At 41.2% G+C, this 25,590-nt stretch overlaps 1 protein-coding gene across 14 annotated transcripts; it reads right to left on the bottom strand.

Moving 5' to 3' along the window:
• Positions 1–562: 562 nt before the first annotated feature.
• FCRL1 (Fc receptor like 1) lies at positions 563–25,280 on the bottom strand. Of its 14 annotated transcripts, none has more exons than XR_013396538.1 (11): positions 24,783–24,917; positions 11,600–11,620; positions 8,360–8,626; positions 6,888–7,175; positions 6,426–6,704; positions 5,972–6,088; positions 4,562–4,589; positions 3,182–3,264; positions 2,889–3,033; positions 2,117–2,148; positions 563–1,193 (listed from the first exon to the last, which is right to left on the bottom strand). XR_013396538.1 is itself a non-coding variant. In XM_028827331.2 (11 exons), exons 1-11 carry the CDS (start codon positions 24,811–24,813, stop codon positions 1,122–1,124), a joined length of 1,290 nt encoding a protein of 429 aa, XP_028683164.2. In that variant the 5' UTR covers positions 24,814–24,917; the 3' UTR covers positions 563–1,121. The 14 variants fall into 14 exon arrangements, 11 of the variants coding, with proteins under 11 accessions (XP_028683164.2, XP_028683167.2, XP_077797885.1 ...); XM_028827331.2 differs by having other exon boundaries at positions 2,889–2,960; XM_028827334.2 differs by having other exon boundaries at positions 2,117–2,145; positions 2,889–2,960.
• Positions 25,281–25,590: the final 310 nt, after the last annotated feature.

Here is a 25,590-nt window from a genome sequence, read left to right as displayed (position 1 = left end):
TTATCTAGAGAGCTACCTGTAAAGGTTTTAGCAATAGTAAACATTTGTGTTAACTTACAGGAAAGACTTTAACTTTTTACTTTATATACCTCCAAATGTTTATTCATTCATAAGAATGAGTGTCTGGTTGTTTTAAAATTAAAATACATTGCTTGAGCCCAGGAGTTTGAGACCAGTCTGGGCAAAATGGTGACATCTGGTCTGTACATAAGACGAAAATCAGCCAGGTTTGGTGGCATGTGCCTGTAGTCCCAGCCACTTAGGAGGCTGAGGTCAGAGGTTTGCTTGAGCCTGAGAGGCAGAGGTTGCAGTGAGGCGAGATTGTGCCACTGCATTCCAAATTGGGTGACAGAGTGAGACCCTGTCTCAAATTTAAAAAAGAAAAAATAAGATACAGACTTCAAACCATATTACCAAGATTTCAAAAATTTTGTGAATAAAAAAAGACACACTGTATTCATAAAGCTTCTAGGGGCTGTAGTAGATACATAATTTTGGATGTGGTATAGGTTGGCCTATATATACAGAATATGTGACTAAAATTAAGTGTAATCACAATAACTTTTTATGTAACTTTGTTTTAATTCTAATTTGGTAACAGTGACTCAAAATAAATAGAATCATATTTTAGGTGGAAACTCGATGACCCATGTAAGTGGCAGGGCTGGAGTTCTGTGCTGTCTGGGCAGAGAACGCACTTGGACTGAATGATGATGGTCACAGCTCTCTCTGTGAAGTCCTGCAGAATCACTGACCTTGAGTTCATGTGCTCTAAGCTTCACTGTCCCTCCACCCCAAGATCCTAATTTATTTTATTCCATCCTGTTTTCTCTTGTAAATAGAAGAGCACAAGTTGACCTTTCTCAAAAGAGCCAGCAGGAATCTGGTTCTGATAACAAAGTTCCTGTCACTCCTGTGTCTATTGGTTCTCCTAGGTAGTTTCTTCAGGGCTGCGCCAACTTCACTTCACAGTAGATCAGTAGATGAAGGAATAGTGCCACGGAGAATAGCATCCAGAAGAGGTATACTGGAAAGCTAATGCCCCAGGATCTCTGAAGAACATATCAGGTCTGAGGCTTGGGGTCATGGATGGTTTTCAAAGGGCAGAATCCTCCATAACCTTACATAGCGTCTTCATAGTCCACATCCGTAATGTTTGCTTTCCTCAGCCTGGAATAGATGTCTAAGGAAACCTGGAAGCAAAGGTTAGGACTATAACAGGGAAGACAAGCAGAATATGCCTCCGCTGGTCCTCTTCCCCAGTCAGCTTGGATGCATCTTATCATGGCTCATCACACAATGCAAAAATCAGGGCCTCTTGAAAAACTGTGGTCCAAGGCCAGCATTTTCAGAGTGCCTGTATCCCACTGGCAGACTACAGAGATGATCCTGATAAGCTGCAAACTGATGCAAACATACAATGCCTTTCCTCATTCTTATGGGCCATTGTTAGGCAGCCCCATGGGCTGTCATCTTTTAAAAGGTTGTCAGAATTTTATGTTCATAAATTAAATTTAGCATGTCACTGGAGTTTACCAAGGATTTGAATTTTGTCCTGAGATATTTGGCTGCCACACTACACTAGACAAAACTGCAAAGCACCTACTGTTTTTGCACACATGCACAGAGTTGGAATTTCTGCAGTTTTAAGGAAGTATTTTTGTATCAGCGATATCTTGAATTATTCAAAGTTTACCAAATGCTAATTTTTAGTGACACAAATTACTATGAACTTAGGTTTGTTCAATATTAATTTAGTTGCTGTAGATTGTTTGGTTAACCTTATAATACAAAGTGATGCATGTATGGCTCAATAATATTGTAGGATAAAGATTTTCCAATAAATAGAATTTTGAGACTAGGTATGCACCCTAGTTTAACTAAAAATCATTCATGTGTGCATTGCTAAAGTAAGTGAATTGGTAAGCCTCCAAAATTTCCTTGTACAATGACCCTTTATTGTTGTAACTACATGTTTTTACCTCCATTGCATTGGGAGATAGAGAAGAGGTAGACCATGGGATTTTTGCTCTAAGTGGCTACAATTTAAGAAGTTTGAGAACCAGTCCCCAGAAGAAAGAAAGAACATGGAGAAGAGAACAATAGAGACTCTTACCTGGTCCTCCATATGTGTCCCCAGGGTTTCTGCTGCGGAGAAAAGGCAAGTGCTATGACATTCCACTTACATTTAAAGTCCTTCATTAAACTTGTGTTAAGAAAAGCTTCTTCCTCTCCCATCTATTTCCCATTAATTGATTTCCATTAATATTTTCTGTCTTGCTTTTCTGTTTATCACAAGTATGATTCCCTTAGTAGCCAGAGGAAAATTGGCAGCCTGGGGGTGGGAAGGTAAGTAGAGCCCCTATGCCAGGAGGGGCCTTTATACGTCTCAGCTATTCTGGGCCGACCATGTGTAGGATGGGACAAAAGCAACAGCTAGGCAGCTGTGCTGGGGTTATGAGGAGCGTGTCAGGCTACTCAAAGAGGGCAGGCAGAAGCCATCACCTCTGATGCTGCCACATGACTGGGGAGTGAGGCATAAAATGTAAGCCTTACAATGACACCTTATTGTTAACTACATGTTTTTACCTCCATTGTGTTGGGAGGTTGGGAAGAGGTAGGCCATAATGGGATTTTTGCTCTTTCTAAGTGACTATAATTTAAGAAATTTGAGAGCCCAGCCCTAGAGGAAAGAAAGAACCTTAGCATTAGCTCTGGGTTCTACTCAAGGTAGCTCCAGACCCAAGGACAGCCATTAAGTATACACAGTGATGCTCACAGCCTTCTGCTCTGAGGAATGCTGTTGTCTGCCATGCACAGCCACTGATTGTTCTCTTGGTTCTAGGAAAGACAAAAGTTAGAGAGGAATTTACTCCCCTGTGTCTCACCTGCTGCTGATTCCTGCTCCGGCTGGTTATAGTACACCAACGAATAAACATCACGCCCACTTACAACATTCACTGCAAGAGAAGGAAGGAGACTTCATGACACAGCTCCTGATTCCTGTCTTTAAAATTACTCCATACCTTCCACCTGTCACAGCCATGAAGACAGATAAGTCATTTGTTTGTAGTAGAGGCTGGGGCACAGCAAAGTCAGGTCTGGCTAGCAGATGTTATCCCATTGTCACTTCCCAAGCTTGCTGTACCAACTTTGGCCTGGGTCATTTGGAAAGGCTCACCATTTTCATATGTAGGCTGTAGCTGTCCTGGGGTAGGTGAGTTGAGGTAGGGGAACTCTTGGGGTACAGGGCTGGGAAGGCTCCTGCAAACACAGAGACACATGTTACTTATCTGAAATTACATCCCAGATAATGCAGATATCACACTGAAGGAGAGAAGCCTATGACAAATGGTCCTGAGCAGAATACCGAGTTATGGGGAAATGAGCAGCTAGAAGGCACAGCAGTGTGGCACGAGCCATGGCCCTCTGCACAGGCTGTGGGGCACTGCAGACCAAGCACATGAGCGTAAGGCATGGTATTGCCCATTCCCAGAATAGTGTCGTTTGCATCATGAGTGCTCCCTAAATATTAAACGAATAAATATTGACTCACTCCAGATGGAAAACACTTTGCTTGGCAGAACAAGCAACTTGAGGAAGGGGCAAAAGAAAATGCTCCTTCTTGTGCAGATACCAGTGAAAGAGTGCTACTCTCATTTGAAAAAAAAAATCTGTTTATTGTTGGCATAAATGATAATACATTATATTAAAAAGACAACTAAACATTGGTATCTCTAGATGGGAGTATTTAAAAAAAATATTTTCCTCCTCTAAACATCTAAAGAATTTCACCAATAACTGTTCGGTATGTTTATTCCTGTCTGTCTTACATTCCAGAAATGTACACGTATCTTACCTATCCTAAAATACTTTAAAACTTTCAAGAGCTTTTTATATTTTCACACCTCTCAGCACTCAACGGAATGGCTTACAGATCCTCAAATATTGGTTGACTGATTGAATGAATGCATGATCCTGGTGAAAGCTATGTGATTTTATTTTTATTTATTTATTTATGGGACAGAGTCTCGCTCTGTCACCCAGGCTAAAGTGCAGTGGTGCCATCTTGGCTCACTGCAACCTCCACCTCTCAAACTCAAGGGATTCTCTTGCCTCAGCTTCCTGAGTAGCTAAGACTACAGGCATGCACCACCATGCCCAGCTAATTTTTTGTATTTTGGTACAGATGGGGTTTCACCATGTTGCCCAGGGTGGTCTGGAGTCCTGAGCTCAGGTGATCCACCCACCTCAGCCTCCCAAAGTGCTAGAATTACAGGTGCAAGCCACCGTGCCCAGCTGCAATGTGATTTTAATATTCTGCAGTGGTATTGAAAGGGAACAATAGGAAAAATGACAAAAAGATTTAAAATCGTTAATGTACGAAATCTAAAAGAAGGGAAGTGACGATGAATTGTTCAAAGCTGCCAGTAGGAGAACTCAGTAGTGAGTTCTGGGTATAATAAAACAGAAAAAAAAGTTCAGGAGAGAACAAATCTAAATCTATTTTTAAAATAGATTTTTCTGCATTATTGGCACATACAGCGAAAACAGGCCTCACCTGAGTGGATCCCTGGTTGAACGTCTTCCTGCAAAACAAACAAATGAGCATACACATAAATGGAAGAACCCTCACTGTCAGTGCTCTTATACACCCTGCACAGGGATATGCCTCATGCTTAGATGCCCATTGCGGGTGCCACTGTGTGCCCAGCAGACATCCTGGCAATCATTTCCAGAGCCTTCATTTCACAGACGGAGACTCGAGTCCTGAATAATTAAGTGAGATTCCCAAAGCCAGTTAGTACCAGATCTAGGACCTGGGACCCAAGTCTCTAAACTTGTACATTTATTATATGTTTTGGTTTTGTTTTACAACCACACCACCCAATCTTATTGTGACAAAAGTCCTTGGAGGCAGGTGCTGCCATAACCATGCTATAGATGGTGTGAGGTACCCAAAGATGTCAGAAAAGCTTGGAATTTAAATGAGAATCTCGTAGTGTCCTCTCTTGCCCTGTCTCCAACTTCCTCAGTGAAGAGGAGACCAAGGTTAAATATATAAATAAATATGTAATTACCAATCGTAATAACATGTGAATCTAAATAACTTGGAACTCATAATGGGAGAGGACATTTGCAGGCTGTGCAGGCCAGGCAAAGCCTCTTGGAAAAAATGACATTTCAGAGGAAAGTTGAGAAATTTCCAGCAATAAGTAGAACATGTGGACATGTGAACGTGCATTTCAGAGAGAAGAAAAAGCATGTGACAATACTTGAAGGTGACTAAGAATTGATGCACTGACTTTAGTACTGGGACATAGTCAGGATAGCTGGAACTGCTAACCATATTTCTCTTCTGTGGCAAATTATTTTAAATAGTTACATTTGTTTGTTTGTTTGTTTGTTTGTTCGTTTGTTTGTTTGTTTGAAAGAGAGTCTTGCTCTTTCACCAGGCTGGAGTGCAGTGTGCAATCTCGGCTCACTGCAGCCTCCGACTGCTTGGTTCAAGTGATTCTTCTGCTTCAGTCTCCCAAGTAGCTGGGATTACAGGCATGCACCACCACACCCAGCTAATTTTTGTATTTTTAGTAAAGACGGGGTTTCCCCATGTTGGCCAGGATGGTCTCGATCTCCTGACCTCGTGATCTGCCCACCTCAGCCTCCCAAAGTGTCGGGATTACAGGCGTGAGCCACTGCCCCTGGCCAAATCATTACATTTTTGTATAAAAGTTAAATCACAGAAGCACAAAATATCACTCGAACCTCAATTGATAGCACATGAGGGGTGGAGAACTTTACCAAAAATGTTACACTATGTTAATAGGCACTGTTCCTACCTGCTGGGGTTTTTGGCAGATTCACAGGCAAGGTGGTTAACAGCATATACATCTTTTGCGGTATACATGTCACAGTTTCAGTGAAAACAAAGATCACAGTAACAAAATGCCACTCTCTTTTAAATACTAACCTATTTTTCTTTTGAGGCCGTAGCAAAATAATAAGGCCACAGTGGCAGGACCAAGGGTGCCGAGGAGCCCCTCAATGACTCCTGAGGTAAGATGATTGCTTCTGGCCCCAGTAGGCACTAGAGGGAGAGACCTGTGCATGATCTGCTCAGAGGAAGGGCTTGGGGCTTAGAGAGCAGACATCTTGGGTGTGGGTTTTACCCAAGGTCTGCTCTTCCAAGTGGCGATTTATTTATTTGTCTGGGGACTTGTGGCTTATCACATTTATGAAAAGAGAAGACAGGCACCCAACCTTGAGTTCTCTATGCCCCTCCGATACATCACTCATGACAGCACCTCACACAGAGGCCCCACCATTGGTGGCACACCCCCGGAAGCATAGTGGAACCAGCAAAACTCTCCCAGGATGCTGGGAAGGAGACATTGACCAACACAGTTCCATAGCCTGAGCTATACCTGTGAAGTTGAGTGTCACCTCCTCACTGCGCTGGGCCCCCAGGCCATTGTTGGCCTCACAGGAGTAGTTTCCAGAATGTTCTGCAGTCAGGGAAAGGTTGAAAGAGGCTCCTCCTCCAGAGGGGGCTGAGCTGCTCCCCAAGATGACATCCTCGTGATAAAACCAGTACAGGATCGGATGAGAGCCTCTCAGGGCCTCACAGTGAAGCTTCAGCACATCCCCCACCACAGCCTGGGCCCTGGGAGCCCTGACCATGAGGATGGGACGAGACACTGGGACTGAGGGAGATAGTAGACTGTAAGAGACAGTCTCTGACAATGCAGCAAACCCATAATCCCTGCCCACCGATGCTCAGCCCCATTGAACTTCCTCAGCATGCCCCAGGGAAACTTTGTGTGCCCCAGGGAAACGTGGAGCCCAGTTTGTGACTGGCTGGCTGAATGGAGGGTAGTGGAACTTACTTCTGACAGTGATGCTCACCAGCCCACTGGGTCTGGGACCATAGCCATTTTCAGCTACACAGTAGTATTGCTCAGCATCACTCTCCCTCGCTGTAGGAATCTCATACTCTGCTGTCAGTGAACGCTGGGTCTTTGTCTGAAGGTTTAAACCTATAGCCCCTTTGTACCAAAGGAAGGTGATGTCTCCTGTCCCCATAGCAACTGAGCAGATGAGGACCAGTCTGTCTCCCTCCATCACCTGTCCTCCTGGGGGCTGAGTCTCCAAGCTCACATCAGCAACAGGGACCCCTGTGTGAACACAAGATGACATAGGAAGACCCTGAGTAGGGAGAGTTTCAAAGACAGTAAGTAGATGTGATAGTCCTGAAAGCAAAGAGCATGAGTGAAGTCAATGACATATATAGCTTAATTTGGGTGAGGGGGAAGGGTCTGCTGATTGATTGGGTGATGGTGATAGGATAAGAAAGACACCATAGTATTACTATAGAAGGTGTAGCATCAGCTCTCTCCTTAGAACAGTGTGACTTCCACTACCCTAATCTCTCAAACTTTCATTTTTTCAAGGCACAGTAGTATAGTAAAGTGATTATAAGTCCAAATTGTAAATCGAACTGCCTCGTTTGAAGAGTGGTTCCAACTCTTTTACTCGCTGTGTGTGCTTGATCAAATTACTCAACTTCTCTGAGATACAATTTCCCATATGTAAAAGATTGCTGGTAATGACAGTTATCTCCTGCAGTTGGAGGGTTCACAATTACACAATATCTGTGAAGCACTAGGATAGGGACTGCCATGTATAAACTGCTCAATGATTATTGTGGTGGTGGTGGTCCAGTTTCACCAGTATTGAGTTTTTAGCAAGCGTGGGAGAGCACAGCCTTTTGGAAGTATTAGACATTTGCTTCATGGCACGATAGAATGGCAGAGGATGTTGGAATTGTCAACGCTGACGTGGAATAACAAGATGAATTACAAAGCACTCTTTTCTTTCTATTTTTTGGAAATCAAGCTCCAACTGCCCTTCCATAAACCCTGCTCCGGTAACCTATTCTACATATTCCTTCGGCAAAGCCTTCTCTGAGTACCTCAGTCCTTTATCCCCCTTGTCTGTAGTCAACAGCCAGTCCTACACAATGCAGCATCACATATTTAACCCTAGTCATTCAGAGTGCTGGCTGAGCATCAACTTCGTGTAGTCAGGGACCAAACATTATGCAGCTCTTCTCCCCACACCTTCCAGCACGGTGAAGACACACAGTAAGGGTTTCCTAAATACTCTCTGTTTGCCTGAATGGAAACAGACTGAATAAGGGAAGATCCCTTAAGGATCCTAATAATGAGAGAAACTCAGGAATATCTTTCAAACAGCTCCTACTCTTGCAGAGATATAACCCATAACAGTGAGGATTAGCCTCTTGCCACTGTCCTTCTCAGCCTATCTATCCTGGCAGACTGACCCCACTGACACTCACTGTGCACATTTATCTGGGATCTCCAGCTCCTCAAGACTTTGGATGCCATTGTCTGTGCCTCGCACCAGTAGGACCCTGAGTCTTCTTTCCACATGTTGGCGATCTGGAGCTTGGGAGAGCTGCTCCAGCCCGGGCCCAAGGCCTGGGCATCTCTGAAGAAGCAGAACTGGAACTGGGCATCTGAACTCTGTAGAGAGGGCATCTTACAGGTCAGGTTCACTGGGCTCCCCTCTGTGGGATGGGAGGGGCTGACTATCAACAACAGCCCTAGAGAGAGGAATTAAACACAAATGATTAATGGAGTTCAGAGTTTCTGGTAAGAGGCACTTTGTGTCACAGCACTTGCCAACAAGACTCAAAGAAACAGCCAGTTGGACACACAGGCCACTCCACAAGCCTCCACCTCCCCACACTGGCCCATGGGTCTTCCATGAACTCACCCTGCTCACGCCTGGTACATCCTGCCCCTGTGCAGTGTTATCTTGCAGAAGGCAACCCTTACCTTTGACTTGGATCTTATTATTTTTTGAAGTTCCTATCCATAAACCAAAAGTACCTTTCTTGAAGCCAGTACAATAATATTGAAGACTGTCACTGGAGTTGGCATTGGAGATGGTGAAGCTTGAAGTTTTATTCAAAGTGAATATGCTTCTTTTATCCTTGTAAGCCATATTCATTATCTTCTTCTGTTCCCTTTCCCCTGGCATCTCAGAACCACACTATCTTTTTCAAAAACAGAATATGGGACCTGCAGGGTTGATCTGTCCAGGAAAGACATAGGAGAATCCAATCCCCTCATCGCTGACTCTGTCCTGCCCCTATTATTGCTGTTTCCATTAGAAGCAATGGGGTGTATTTGCTTGGAAATGCCCAGTACCCACCATCCACACAGCTTCTCTACAAACCTCTGTAGAAACCATGATCTAAAGAGCTAATTTAATCCTTTGGGATATTAGGGGCTCTTTTCTTTTTCTTTTTCTTTTTTTTTTTTTTTTTTTTTTTTTGAGACAGGATCATGTTCTGACTCTCAGGCTAGAGTTCAGTGATGCTATCTCAGCTCACTGCAACCTCAACTTCCTGGGCTCAAGCAGTTATCTCACCTCAGCCTCTCAAGTAACTGGGACTAGAGACACATGCCACCAAGCCCAGCTCATTTTATTTATTTATTTTTTAGAGACAAGGTCTTATTCTGTTGCTCAGGCTAGTCTCAAACTCCTGGGCTGAAGTGATCCTACCGCCTTGGCCTCCCAAAGTACTAAGTACAGGGGTGAGCCACCGCTCCTGGCCTGGGGCTCTTTTCTGGTGATAAGATGATAAAGTTGTGCTCTGCTCTCTCCTCATCTCCCCAGTTTGCAGCAGCCCGTAGAAATGTCACAACACCTAATAGATATGGGTTGTGTGGACATTTGTTTATCCAACCCTCAGAGCCTCTGCCTCTTGAAAAATATTATACTTTCCCTAAGACAAAACTTCTTTCTTTCCTCACCAGAAGAAAATGACAAGTGCTTTGGATTAGTAAGGGGTGATTCTTAGTTCAATATCTGTAATCTCTAAGTTTTTTTCTGCTGAAATTTTTTTTTTTTTGGAAACTTTTAAACATCAGTTCCATCCATAGTACCAGAATATTCGCTTTGTCCTAAGGCATGGAATATCTTAGAGTCACTGTCTTTCCTTGGAAAACTGTGGTCCCCAGAAGACTGACCAGTAGCACAGCTCTTGGAGCTAAGCAGGGCAATAAATAAAAAGGTATTTAGGCCAGGCGTGGTGGCTCATGGCTGTGGTCCCACTACTTTGGGAGGCTGAGGCTGGTGGATCACCTGAGGTCAGGAGTTCAAAACCAGCCTGGCCAACACAGCAAAACCTTGTCTCTACTAAAAATACAAAAATTAGCCAGGCATGGTGGCGTGCGTTTGTAGTTCCAGCTACTCCCAAGGCTGAGGCAGGAGAATCACTTGAACCCAGGAGACAGAGGTAGCAGTGAGCTGAGATCACACCACTGCACTTCAGCCTGGGCAATAGAGTGAGACTCTGTCTCAGAAAGAAAAAGCGGGGGGGCATTTAGTATTTGGGCATCTGTAACCCACTATTCTCAATGAGGCTAGAGTGGTGATGAAGTGGGAAACTGGACAGGACGGATTGCAAGGGTCTGGAACTCAGTCTTACAGCTCAGAACTTGTTTCAGATAATTCTTAGATAGCAGAGACTATCTGGAAAATACCTGGTGAGAGAAACTTGGTTTCCTCATCTTTGATATGGCTTTGGATTTCTGCTTAGGCTAGGATTGGGCACTTGGGCTTAGGGGTAAAGATGAGACCAGACAAAAGGCATGCATGGTATTAACACAAGTCGTGAGTTAGACTTGGACAAACATTAGATAAGGAACCTAGACGGCTAGACTGACTCTGAATCTTTCTGGTCACAGGAATTGCTAGGGTACTTGAGAACCTGTGTTCCCTAGTTGCACTTGCAGCCGATGTTCTTGAGGTGGCAGGACAATCTCTTTTAACTCTGTGGCTAGTATTTTCTGCACAAGATAGCAATTTTTACATTTTTAACATTAAGCATGATCTAATGAAGAGTCCTTGGTGGGGAAAGGAAGTCTCTACTCTCCTCCTCTGGTAAAGGTAAGACTTTGAGTCAGGATCAGAGCAATGAAGTAAGTTTGCATAAACCAGAGTCCGAAAGAGAAAATGAGTTGGGGTAACAGGTGTGGCTGCAGAGGAGAGCTAAAAATAGGAAGGAGGCAGCAGTACTACTTCATTCCACACATGGCTGGAGGATTCACTCTAATGTTCTCCGTGGATGCGTGATTTCGGCATTTCCTTCATCACCCATGGTGATACACCCAGCCGAGGAGCACAACTGGGAATTGGAACTCCTGAGGCTGGGAGGACAGAGATGCTTCTAGCATGAATCTTCAGCACCCTTTGCCTTCCTTGTGCAAACAGTGTCTCCCTCCCTGTGCTGGGACTTCCCAGAAATAAGACTGTGTTCTTGAGAAGGTCAGAGCAAGACCTATTCACCCCACTGAGCAGACATGTGTCAGGTGCAGAGACTGATGTGAAGACAGAGCAGCCCAGGCCCAAGGGAGTCACTGCTGTTTGTACACCTCAGTAGTTGTCACCCTGATATGTTTTGGGCAGGAAGGGGCTGCTAAGACAGCAATCCGCAGGCCTCCTGTGCTGACCTAAGTAACAAAATACCCACAGACCTTGAAGAAGAAAAGGAAGTGCAACTCACCGGCGGGTTCACAGAGTGGAGCTGGGAGAGAATTCAGCAGAGATCAGTACAGAGCAGCAAATCCCACACATCTCCAAAGTTTAAATCCTCCGAGAGCTTCCCCAGCACCACACCCTCCATCCCTTGTACCTTCCCTGCATCTCTCTCTTCCTCCCTCCTTCCCTCGTTCTCTCTTCTCCCCTTCCTTCTTTCATCTTCTCTTCCTCCCTCCTTATCTTACCGCCGCTTCTTTTCTTCTTTCTCTCTGCTCCTTTCCCCATATTCTGCATCACCCACAGAGCACCTACCCACAGAACAACACATGGCTCTTTTTTATGATCAGAAAGTAATTGCCAATGACTTGTGTTGTCTGTGATTAGGAGGTGGCGTCTTTACTAATTACTTAGCAGCTCCCTCTTCAAGTTCCTTATTCCCACTCCCACCTCCTCCTCTCAAAAGTCTTGAGGGTCCAGCTTTGTATTGACGGTTTCGTGGGAACAACAGAGTCAGGCAAGGAGAGTGCAAAGCCTCATACTCAATGCATAGAGACCCTTTGTTTACCAATTTCAGATCAAAGGAGGCTTAGGTACAGAAAAGGAATTCAAATTCCTCCAAAAATTCTCTTCTATCCAAAGGATTTGACCATAATATTATGGCTCAATGATGAAGAAAAAATAATTCTGGGGAAAATGCAGGCTTTGTAGCTGGATGACACAGATTTGAGTACTGGCTCTTCCTCTTACAAGCTGTGTGACTGTGGGAGAAATGTTTCACCTCTCTGTGCTTTAGTTTCCTTGTCTGTAAAGTGTAGATAATAGTAGCACCTACCTCACAGAGTTTTTGTGAAGCTTAAATAAACTGATATTCTTAAGGAGCTTAGACTAGTGCCTGGAATTTACTTATTCAGTAAATATTGTGTCATTACTATCATCTATTTTAGCCAAGCTTGGTTTGAGACACTTACTTTTTCTTAGGTTAAATGTTTACTTGAATAATTAGTTCCTTAGGTAAGAGAAAATAATCAATAGGAGGTACTATAAAATCATATTTTATACATTTATCCATTCAACAAATAATTTGAAGTGCTCACTGTATGCCAGACATTGTGCATGGCCCTGGAGTGATGGGAGTGAACATGAATGATGATCTTTGATGTCAAGAAATTTATAGTACAGTGGGAGAGAGCCAATTTAAAAATAAGTATATAATATTCTTTCAGAGAGTGATTGGTGCTCTAAGAAAAATAAAGCAGAGAAATAAGATACAGAGCATCTTTAGATGGTCTTAACTGTTTAGATAGATTTAGATAGACTCAGTAAAAACCTAAATGAAATCAGGAAACAAGTCTTCTGAATATTTGGGAAAGAGCATCTGTGGCAGAGAAAACATCAAATGCAAGTATCCTGAGGAGGAAATACGCTTGTACAAGGAGGAATGAGAAGGCAAGGGCGGCTGGAGCTGACCAAGTAAGGGGGCAGGGGGTCGTTATCGGTGTCTGAGAAATAGGAAGGATCCAGTCATGGGCACTTTATGGACTTGGCAATAGTTTTGGATTTCATTCTAGGTGTGATGGGGAACTATGGACAGTTCTTGCTTAATTTACAATATCACTCTGACACCGTGAGGAAAACAGTATAGAAGTGCAAGAAAAGCAAGGAGAACATTAGTGGGAATTTAGTGTAGGGGAGTAAAGATAGTGGTTCAGATTAGACAGTGCTGGTGATATGAAATGGTCAGACTTTAGTATAAATTCTAAAAGTAGAATTAATAGGAATTGCTGTGGATTAAATAGAAAGTGCAAAAGGAGAGAGAGGAGAATTAAGTATGACTCTTAGATTTTTGGCCACAGAAACTGGAAGAATGGTTGTGACATTTCCTGAATTGGAGAAGTTGTGGGGGAAAATAGGTTAAGTTTTGGGGTGGTGGTAGTACGGTGGAAGATCAAGAGATCTGTTTGAGTTTAAGATGCCTGTTAAACACCTGATGTTAAGTTTAAGATGTTTATTAAGATGTCTATTAGATACCAGAATGTAAGAGGTATTTAAAAGAGAGGCCAAAGCTAGAGAAATAAGCTTGCATTTAAGCTTTAAGTGGCACATGAGGTGACATAATTATATAATTTGGGGAAGTGAGTATGGATGAAGTCTAGGTATCAACTTTGAGGATATCCAACATTTTGAGGTCAGCAAAGGATCCAAGCCAGACGCCATGGCTTATGACTGTAATCCCAACACTTTGGAAGGCTGAGGTGAGAGGATTGATTGAGGCCAGAAGTTTGAGACCAGCCTGGGCGGCAAAAAATAAATTTATTTAAAAAAAAAAAAAAGTTTGTTGAGGGGGATGGAGTTTCACTCTTCTTGCCCAAGCTAGAGTGCAATGGCACAATCTCGGCTCACTGCATCCTCCACCTCTCGGGTTCAAGGGATTCTTCTGCCTCAGCCTCCTAAGTAGCTGGGATTACAGGCATGTGCCACCACAACCAGCTAATTTTTTTTTTTTTTAATTTAGTAGAGACTGGGTTTCATCGTGTTGGTCAGCTTGGTCTGAACTGCTGACCTCACGTGATCCACCTGCCTTGGCCTCCTAAAGTGCTGGGATTACAGATGTGAGCCACCACACCCAGTCAAAAAAATGTTTTAATTAGCTGAGTGTGGTTGCATGTGTCTCTGGTTCCAGCTACTCATGGAGCTGAGGCAGGTGCATCACTTGAGACCAGGAATTCAAGGCTGCAATGAGCCATGACCATACCACTGCACTTCAGTTGGGGCAACAGGGTCAGACCCTAACTCTAAAAAAATTAAATAATTTAGCAAAGAACCTGAAAAGCAACAGATACTGAATTAGAAAGAAAACCAGCAGAATATGATATTCCAGAAGCCAAGTGAAAAGTAGTTCCAAAAAAAGAGCGATCAAATGCCCCTGAGAAATTGAGTAAATTAAAAAATTAAAATTGACCCCTGGATGCAGCAACAAAAAGATGGTTGATGCTATGTGCAAGAACAATTCAATGGAATGGTAAGAATGAAAGACTGATTTAAGTGGGTACAAGGAAGAGTGAGGAAGAATTACAAGGACTTAGACGAGTTTACCAGGGGTTAGGAATGGGGGAAGATTTGACTATAAAAGGGATTGAGGGCATAAGAAAATTTTTTTCTTTTATTTATTTATTTATTTATTTATTTATTTATTTATTGAGACAGAGTCTCACTCTGTCACCCAGGCTGGAATGCAGTGGCATGATCTCAGCTCATTTGTAACCTCTACCTCCCAGGTTCGTGCAATTCTCCTGCCTCAGCCTCCCGAGTAGCTAGGACTACAGGCATGGACCACCACACCTGGCTAATTTTTGTATTTTTAGTAGAGATGGAATTTCACCATGTTGACCACGCTGGTCTTGAACTCCTGACCTCAGGTGATCCACCTGCCTAGGCCTCCCCAAGTGCTGGGATTACAGGCTTGAGCCACTGCGTCCAGCCAGGAAATTTTTGAAGGGATAAAAACGTCCTGTATTTTGATTCTGCTGGTGGTTATGTTGCTCTAAATCTTTGTCAAAAATTATAGACAGTGTTTCAAAAAAGTAAACCTTAATGTAATGTAAATTAAAAATAAATATTAAATAAAGAATGAAAGAAAGTGAAGCAAAGACAGCAACTCACTGAAAACTTTATGTTTTGCTTTATTTTATTTTTTTGAGACAGGATCTTGCTCCGTTACTCAGGCTGGAGGTCAGATCACTGCAGACTTAACCTCCTGGGCTCAAGTGATCCTCTTACCTCAGCCTCCCAAGTAGCTGTGACTACAAGCATGTGCCACCATGCTACACTGTTTATTTTTTATCTTTATTTTTTATCTTTTGTAGAGACGAGATCTTGCTATGTTGTCCAGGCTGGTCTCAAACACCTGGTGTCAAGCGATCCTCCTGCCTCAGCCTCCCAAAGTGCTGGGATTACAGGCATGAGCCACCACACCTGGTGCACTGAAAACTTTATAAAGGGAGACAGAAAAATGGTGTAGTAAATGGAAGCCATATTTGTAGTATTTTAAGGGAAAAGACATTGTCGGTGATGTTGGCAAGATGGCTGACTAGAGGTGTCTATTACTCATCCCCTTGCCTCCTAAAATACACTGAAACAATAAGGAAACAACTACATTTTGACTGGAGTGTCTAAAGGAGAGCACTGAAATGTATAGCAGGGGAGTGGCAGAAACCTTGCGGAGCACAGAAACTCAGGATGGCTACATAAAGAAGGCAAAGGAACACCCTGCCTCTGCAACCCTGTCTCCTCAGTCAGGATCAGCTTGGAATGCAGGCTGGGATTCAGGCCTAGAAGGGGTTTTTCCCAAAAACAAAAGGTAAAGAAGACCCCAGAAGCCCCCATTATATCTGTGGACACTGGCAGTCTTTGTTGCTGGAGTATCCTGCAGTTCTCACAGGCCCTAAGTCCAGTTTTGGAATCTGCCTGGAGTTCATGTGGCTGCATTATGCTAGAGTAAGAGCCCATATTGTGGCTCCTCCCATCCATAACCCAAGCTACTACTGCACAGCACCATCTTGAAACTAGAGCAACTACTAGAGTGTGTTCTGTTCTTGGGGGCAGTAGTCACTGCGTCTATTCATCCTTGAGGCTTCACCATCATTGCATCATGCTTACACACAGTAGTACACCATCTGCTAGCCAAGCTGCCCTGCATCCTAACCCAGGGGAACAAGCTGTCTAGGAAGCACTCAATTTTCTCCATCCTAGTGGCTTCAGTGCCCCAACCCCAGGGACTCAAAATCTAGGCTCAGGGAGACAGCTGTGATCCTGTCACTTGAGTCCACATGACACTCTGCCCTGCCAAGGAACAGGCTGTCTTGCCCAGTGGGGAAGTCAAGCCTTATCCAGAAAACCAGCCATGTGCTTGCCTCCTTGGCATATGATCCAGTCGGGCATCCTGCCCCTAGGGAAGCCACAGCTGAGCCAGCAGACCAATTGCATGCCCCCTTGGTGTGAAAACCAGCCTGGCACCTCACCCCTGGGGAAACACAGCACCTGCCAATCTGTATTACTCTGCCCTTCCTGGTCAAACAACCTAAGTGTCCTGCCTGGATCTGGACTAGCCCTCTGAAGCCTGAGCTGCTGACACACACCATTTCCTTGGTGTGATGGTGTGATATGGGGGAGTGAGCCCAATATTGTCCTGTTCCCTGCTCTCCAGAGCTGAAGCCACAACTGCATCCTATCACCATTCCAGGATTTTTGCTGTCACTACACCTGGCATCATAGAGCCAGGGCCACTACTGTGTCCCACCACTCCAGGGTCCAGAGTCACCACTATGTAATACACTCTCTCCTGGTGCCTGAGTTGCCACTGTGTCCATTGACTCTGGGATTTGATTTGTACTTGTGATATGCTTCCCAGTGTCTGAGCCTTTGGAAAGCCCTTTATCCTTAGAGCCATAACAGTGCTGTATCTTGACCCCCCAGGATCAAAGTCACAGCTACAACCTTGCCCCTTGACTTCCCCACTGGGCCTGAGATACTGGAGAGTGCTTCAGAGTCACATTCTTTGCCTTGGTGAAAGAGCTGTGTCCATCTATGCCTAAGACAATGAACCTACATCCAGGCACAGATGCCACAGCAGTGGCACTGTGTGCAGGACAATGAGTGCAGGACCACAACCACCTCAAGCATCTGTGCCCTGGAACACAGTACTACCGTGCCTGCCTGTGACCCATGCTGGGAACGAACACCAAAAGAGACCCTCTCAGGTATGAGGGTCTATGAGGAAAAGAACAAGAAGATCCCTAAAGCTCTTGCCACTGAGAACTGTAACAATCTATCCTGCCAACCACTACCCCCAGAAACTCCTACAGTCTAGGACACTGAGGCACACACAAGCATTGCTGACATTGATTACTGCTGAAGAAATTACACAGAGACCACACTACTATGCTCACCTGGAACCAAACCAATGCACCTTCCTCAACTAAGGATCCATTGGTGGCCTAGGATCAATCTGCAGGTGAAAGTCTTTTCTTACAAAAGCTACTCTAAAATTGAAAGAGGAGACTCTTCCACCAGATGCACAAATGTCAAAGCAGGAACACAACAAACGTGAAAAAGCAAGGAAACATGACACCACTAAAAGAACAAAATAATTTTCCAATAACTAACTGGAGATTTATTAATTGCCTAAAAAATTCAAAATTATAATCTTAAGGGAACTCACTGACTTATAAGAGAATACAGATGAAAAGTTCAATAAAATCTGGAAAACAATTTATGACCTAAAGAGGAAATTTGAAAATAGATAGCTATCATGAAAATAATCCAAACAGAAATCATAGAGCTAAAAAATTAAACACATGAAATAAAAATTACAATTGAGAGTTTCAACAGTAAACCAGATAAAGAAGAAGAATTTCTTTTTTCTTTTTTTTTTTTTTTTTTTTTTGACGGAGTCTCGCTCTGTCACCCAGGCTGGAGTGCTGTGGCTGGATCTCAGCTCACTACAAGCTCCGCCTCCCGGGTTCCCGCCATTCTCCTGCCTCAGCCTCCCGAATAGCTGGGACTACAGGTGCCCGCCACCTCGCCCGGCTAGTTTTTTGTATTTTTTAGTAGAGACGGGGTTTCACCGTGTTAGCCAGGATGGTCTCGATCTCCTGACCTCATGATCCGCCCGTCTTGGCCTCCCAAAGTGCTGGGATTACAGGCTTGAGCCACCGCTCCTGGCAAGAAGAAGAATTTCTAAACTTGAATACAGATCTTTTGAAGTACCTCAGATAGCTGAAGAAAATTTTTTTTTAAATGAAAAAAGCCTACAGGACTTTTGGGACACCATTAAGTGAGCAAATATTTGTATTATTAGAGTAGTAGAAGAAAAAGATATAGAGGAAGTGATGGAAAGCATATTTGATAAACTAGTAGTTGTAAACTACTCAAGTCTTGGGATGAATATGAACAACCAGATCCATGAAGTTCAAAAATCCCCAAATAGATTTAACCCAAAGAGGTCCTCTCCAGGTACATTATAGACAAATTGTTAAAGGTCAGGTAGAAATAGAATTCTAAACACAGAAGAAACATCAAGTCACACGTAAGAGAATTTCTATAAGAGTATCATCAGATCTATCACCAGAAATCATGCAGGCCAGGAAAGAATAAGATGATATATTCAAAGTGCTGAAAGAAGAAAACTTTCAGCAAGAATACTATACGCAGAAAAGATGTCTTTCAGAAATGAAGGAGAAATAAAGTCTCACCCACACAAGCAAAAGCTGATGGAATTCAAGACCATTAGACAAGCCTTAAAGTAACTGCATAAGAGAGTGTTCCAACCAGAAGTGAAAGGACAATAATTACTCCATGAAAACATGTGAAGGTATACAATTAACTGATAGAGGTAAATTGATCATTAAATTCAGAAAATCTCATTACTGTAATGGTGATTTGTAAATATTTCAAATCTCTAGTATGATGGTTAAAAGTGAAAATGGTCAATAATAACTACAGCTGTGATAAGTTGTTCAGAAGTATACAATATAAAATATGTTACATAAGGCAACAAAAATATAAATTATGGGGGCAATGGAAAATGTCTAGACCAAAGTTAAGTTATTATCAGCTTAAAGTAGTCTATTATAACTATAATATTTTTTATATAAGCCTCATGGTAACTGCAAAGAAAAAATTGACAGCAGACACATAAATGGGAGAGAGAAAAGAATCAAAGCCTAGTGCTTCAAAAAATCCACCAAAACACAAAGATAAATAACAAGAGAGAAACAAAGGAATGAAAGAGCTACAAAACAATTAGAAAGCACTCAACAAAATGTCAGGAGTAAGTCCGTACATATCTATAGTAACCTTGAATGTAAATAGATTAAATTATTCAATTAAAAAATATAGAGTGGCTGAATGGATTTTAAAAAACAAAACCCAACTATATTCTGCCTGCAAGAAACTCTACCTGTAAGGACGTACATAGACAGAAAGTAAAAGGATGAAAAAGAAATACCATGAAAATGGAGAACAGGAATAGCTATGCTTATATCGGATATAATAGAATTTAAGTCAAAAACTATAAAAAGATGCAAAGAAGGCCATTGTATAATGACAAAGGGGTGAATTCATCAACAAGATATAAACGATTTTAAACATATATACATCCAACACTAGAGCACCCAAATATACAAAGCAATTTTATTAGATCTAAAAGGAGATATAGACTGCAATATAATAATAGTAAGGGACTTTAACACTCCACTTTCAGCAATGGAAAATCATCCAGAAAGAAAATCAACACATAAATATCAAATTTAAACTACACTGTAGACAAAATAGATCTAATGGACATTTATAGAACATTTCACCCAAGAGCTGCAGAATTCACATTTTTCTCATCTGCACATGGAACATTCTCAAGGATAGATTGTATTTTAGGAAACAAAATGTCTTAACAAATTTAAAAAGATTGAAATTATATGAAGTATCTTCTGACCACAATGGTATAAAACTTGAAATCAATAACACAAGGTACTTCAGAAACTTCACAAATACATGAAAATTGAACATCATGCTCCCAAAGAACCAATGAGTCAATGAAAAATAATTTAAAAAGAAATTTTAAAATTTCTTGAGGCAAATAAAAATGGAACCACAACATACAAAAATCTATGAAATATAGCAAAAACAATTCTAAAAGGGAAGTTTATGGCAATGAATGCCTACATCGAAAATAGAAGAAAGATCTAAAATAGGTAACCTAACGTTTCACCTCAAGGAGCTAGAAAAACAAGAACAAATTCAGCCCAAAATTAGTAGAAGGAAGGAAATAATAAAGACTATGGCAGAAATAAATGAAATAGAGACTAGAAAAACAATACAAAAGATCAATGAAATGAGTCAGTTTTTTAAAAAAGATAAACAAAATTGACAAACTAGTCAGACTAAATAAGAAAAAGGAGATAAAATTCAAATAATAAAATCAGAGATAAAAAGGGGGCATCACAGCTGACATCACAGATTATAAAGGGTAAAGGATTATAAGAGACTATTGTGAACAATTATATGCAAAGAAATTGGTACCTTAGAAGAAATAGATAAATTCCTGCACACATATAACTTCAAGATTGAATTATGAAGAAATAAAAAATCTGAACAGACCAATAACAACTAAGGGAATTCAATCAGTAATAAAAAGTCTTCCATCAAAAAGGAACCTAGGACCTGATAGCTTATTGCTGAATTCTACCAAACATTTAAAGAACTAATACCAATTACTCTCAAACGATTTCAAAGAAATTAAAAGAAGAAAACACTTCCATACTCATTCTAGGTAGAGGCCAATATTACTTTGATGCCAAAACCAGACAAAAACACAACAAAAAGAACAGGCTGATATTTCTGATGGACATAGATGTGCAAATTCTCAACAAAATGCTAGCAAACCAAATTCAACAGAACATTTAAAAAATTCATTTACCATGATCAATGGGATTCATTTCAGGGATGAAAGAATGGTTCAACATGCAAATCAATAAACATGATACATCACATTAACAAAATCAAGAATAAAAATCACATGCTCAACACATGCACAAAAAGCATTTGACAAAATTCAACATCCATTTATGCTAAAAACTCTCAGAAAATTAGGTATAGAAGAAATGTACCTCAACATAATAAAGGTCATATATGACAAGTCTATAGCTAATATCATACTGAATGGGGAAAAGTTGAAAGCATTTCTCTAAAATCTAGAAAAGACAAAGATGTCCACTTTGGCCACTACTATTTAACATAATAATGGAAGTCCTACCTAAAGTATTAGGCAAGAGAAAGAAAGAAAGGACATCCAAATTGAGAAGGAAGAAGTTAAATTGTCCCTGTTGGCAGATGACATAATCTTATATGTAGAAAACTCTAAAGACTTCACCAACAAAATTTCATCTAATAAATGATAAAGCTCTATGTCACTGATTTGGGCATCAACTTCACCGATGAAGTTGCTGGATAATAGATAGATAGATAGATAGATAGATAGATAGATAGACAGACAAAACATATAAATCAGTAGTGTTTCTATATACTAATAGTGAACTACCTGCAAAAGAAATCAAGAAAACAATCCCATTCACAATAGTTATAAAATAATAAAATACTTAGGAATAAATTTAACCAAGGAGATGAAATATCTCTATAGCGAAAACTATAAAACATTAATGAAGAAATTAAAGAAGATGCAAATAAATTGAAAGATATAACATGTTCACGGATTGGAAGAATAAATATTGTTAAAATATCAATACTACCCAGAATCATCTACAGATTCAATGCAATCTCTATCAAAATACCAATGACATTGTTTTCAGAAATAGAAAAAGCAATCCTAAAATTTGTATGGAACTAACAAACAAACAAATAAAAAACCCTGAATAGCCAAACAACCTTGAAGAAAAGAAAAGCTGGAGATATTACACAACCTGACTTCAAAACTCTAATAATCTACAAACCTATAATAGTCAAAACAGCATGGTACAGGCATAAAAACAGACACACAGACCAATGGAACAGAATAGAGAGCCTAGAAATAAGTCCACACATTTATAGCTCACTGATTTTCAACAAAGGTTTTAAGAATGCATAATGTGGAAAGGACAGTGACATCACTAAATAGTGTTAAGAAAACTGGATATCCACCTACAGAAGAATGAAATTAGATTCTTATCTCTCACCATAGACAAAAATCAACTCCAAATGGATGAAAGACTTAAATGTATGACCCTGAACTGAAACTACTAGGAGAAAACATGGGGGAAAGCTCTATGTCGCTGTTTTTGGCGGTGATTTTTTGGCTAGGACCTCAAAAGCAAAAGCAATAAAAGCAAAAATAGACAAACGGGATTACACACAACCAAAAGGCTTCAGCATAGTAAAGGAAATAATCAACAGAGTGAACAGACAACCTACAAAATAGGAAAAAGTACTTGCAGTCAAAAAATCTGAGAAAAATTAATATCCAAAATACATAAAAACTCAAACAATACTAACAACCCTATTAACAATGGTCTAATTCTCAAAAGAAGACATGCAAGTGGCCAACAAGTGTATTAAAAAATGCCCAACATCACTAATCATCAGAAAAATGCAAATCAAAACCACAATGAAATATTACCCCATACCTGTGAGAATGACTATAATCAAAAAGACCAAAGATAACTAGTATTGTCAAAGATGTGTAGAAAAGAGAATCTTCATGTGCTGTTGGTGGGACTGTAAATTAGAACAGCTATTATGGAAAACAGTATGAAGGCTCTTAAAATATAAAAAATGGAACTGCCATATGGTTCAGCCATCCCACTACTGGACACGTATCCAGAGGAAATTAAAGCAGCATGTTAAAGAGACATCTGCAGTCCCACATTTATTGCAGCACTATTCACAATAGCCAAGACAGCATCAATGTAGATGTTCATCAAAAAATTAATGGATAAACACAATGCAGTATATATTCATGATGGAATACTATTCAGCCATAAAAATAATGAAATCCTATCATTTACAACAACATGGGTTAGCCTGAAGGATATTATGTTAAATGAAATGAGGTAGGCACAGGAAGACAAGTACTGCACTCTCTCACTCATGTGGAATCTAAAAACGTTGATTTCATAGAAGGACAGGGCAGAATGGTGGTTACAAGAAGCTTGGGTAATAGTGGGGAGGGAGGAATGAGGAAAATGTTGCTCAATGGGTATATAATTACAGTTAGATATGGGGGGGTGTCTAGAATAGACAAATATAGAGAGACAGAGAGTAGACAATGATTGCTTGTGGCCACTGGATAGAGCGGTGAGTATAGGTGAGGGGGTTGGAAAAAAAATTGGGGATGCCTCCTAGTGGGTATGGAGTTATTTCTTGGTGATGAAAACTTTCCGAAAATGATTGTGGTAATAGTTGCACCACTCGGTGATTGTAATTAAAAACCACTGGATTGTATAGCTTAAATGGTGAATTGTGTTATATGTGAATAATATTTCACATATTTTTTTAATAAAAGGTACTGTAGCATGTTTGTATACTTATGAGAATAATTTAGATTGAAGAAACATATTGATGATGGAGCAAAGTTTTTGAGAAAGTAAGAGGGTCTTGGGCCCAATGCACAAGTGGAGAGTCTTGTCATCAACAGGATGAGGGGCAATATATTCGTGGTAGGGGAAGAGAAGGCAGTGTATGTGAATGCAGAGTTGAGTAGGTTGACAGCAACAGAAAGATGAGAGAGTTTTCTTTTGACTGCTTTTATTTTCTCAATGAAATATGAAGCAAGATTATACAATGAGAGTGAACAGAGAAGTTTGAGGTGACAGGATAAGGTATTCAATAGTGATCATGGAGCAACATGGATTATGAACATGTAGGATAATTGCCTGGCATTGCTGCTGGCTACCTGAGATTCAGGGGTCCTACACTTAAAAGGGGATAATTCAACAGGGTTGTGCGTTTAAAAAGAAAATCCCATTCAGCTGTTTATGCCTGGGAGTGAAGCATGCATAAAGGCGTGTAAACCTGAGAGTGCTATGGGGGAAAAGAGATGAAGGTGTACTCGAGGGAGTGTTGTGTGGTGAGCTGCAGAATCTGAGCTGAGTACCATGAGAAGTGAGCACATGAAGTGTAGTCACTGATAATGGAAAAGTAGTCCTGGGGTAATTGTTGGAAATAGAGTGCGAGAGAAAGTGAGCTAGAAACACAACTTACTGGGGGCGGCGGGGGATGTATACTGAAAACAAAGGGTCATAGGATGATAAGTTCTAAGGTTTGACTGTGGGAATGGGGAGTCAGAGAGGGATAAAAGGAAATAATGTTGGTAGTAAGAAGGGCAAGGAATTCAGAGGTCAATTTATTATGTAGATTTTTTTTTTTTTTTGGCAGCTGTTGAAAACACTAAGAACAAAGACAATTATTGATGGACAGGAAGACAGACAGGGAACACCTCCTATGACACAAAAACTGAAATGATAGGTTTTTTTGAAAATTCTGGCTTTTTGAAGTATCTACAACTTTTTGCCTGACTCTGAGCCCTCAATGGAAGTGGAGATCTGAGCATCCCTGAGCATTACCTGACAGAACCTTCATCCTAAGAAGTCCTTACAGCCCTTCAGGAAGCAGAGCCCAAGCGTGAATGCATCCCATACCCTGCTCTAAGTCGTCCAACTCACCACAGATCAACAGCAACAGCCTCGGCAGCATGAGGACCAGGTCAGGGATGGTACCTAGAGATGCCTCTCATCAAAAAAACAATGCACCTCAGAGTCGAGCAGCAGCAGCTCATCAGAGGTTTGAGGAAGTTGAGATCAGAAGTTACCCTTCAGCAGAAGTAGAAGGAAGAAGAGCCCTCCAATGACCAGTCTCCATTTCCTCTTCTATGAAGGCTGAGAAAATTAAAGATGCTCCTTTTTAAATACAGTTTGATTCAATTCCACAAGTTGCAGATAATAGTACACATCAATATTTGAGGGACTTTTTCAAGAATTCGGGTATTTCAAAGGAAGTTTTCTAAAGGCAGGTTCCTACTTTGATGAGTCTCATCGGGTTATGGTCCTGCTGAATTTCATCTTTGATACATCTACAACACTTTTCACCTTTGATAGGGATGTCTCCTGGATTGTTTCTAATCAGCACATTCTTCTTGTTCAGCAATATGGTCCCACTATGCCAACTTTCTCTAGTATAGTCATATTATGCAAACACGTCATTAAGCCAGGGACTGATGGGGCTGTCACCCAGGCTGTGTGCAGTGTCTGACCCTTGCTGCATATGATGACTTGTGTACAGGGTCGACCTATTCATACAGATATATGCTTTGATATTTAAACTTTCAGTGTACCAGTAAATGAGCATGAAGTCACTGAAAAATAAAATCATGGCAAATTACAATCTGGGGGATGTTTGAAAATGAAACACAGAAAATAAACATATGCAAATTAGCTTCAGGGCACTTGAGAAGGGTTCACCGTTAGTACTAAC

Source organism: Macaca mulatta, chromosome 1 (genome assembly GCF_049350105.2).
Source record: "Macaca mulatta isolate MMU2019108-1 chromosome 1, T2T-MMU8v2.0, whole genome shotgun sequence".
NCBI lineage: Eukaryota > Metazoa > Chordata > Mammalia > Primates > Cercopithecidae > Macaca > Macaca mulatta.
The sequence above is the reverse complement of the archived record's forward strand: the minus strand, read 5'-3'. Positions and strand labels throughout refer to the sequence as shown.

What these genes read in the sequence shown, in the direction of transcription:
- FCRL1 (XM_028827331.2), bottom strand. Translation starts at nt 24,813, where the DNA reads ATGCTGCCGAGGCTGTTGCTGTTGATCTGTG. An exon ending in TCCACTCTGTGAACCCGCCG is followed by an intron (nt 8,627 to 11,599) that starts GTGAGTTGCACT and finishes TCCTCTCTCTAG; the next exon opens with GGCTGTTGTTGATAGTCAGC. An exon ending in ACAGCCTACATATGAAAATG is followed by an intron (nt 2,961 to 3,181) that starts GTGAGCCTTTCC and finishes CTTCTCTTGCAG; the next exon opens with TGAATGTTGTAAGTGGGCGT.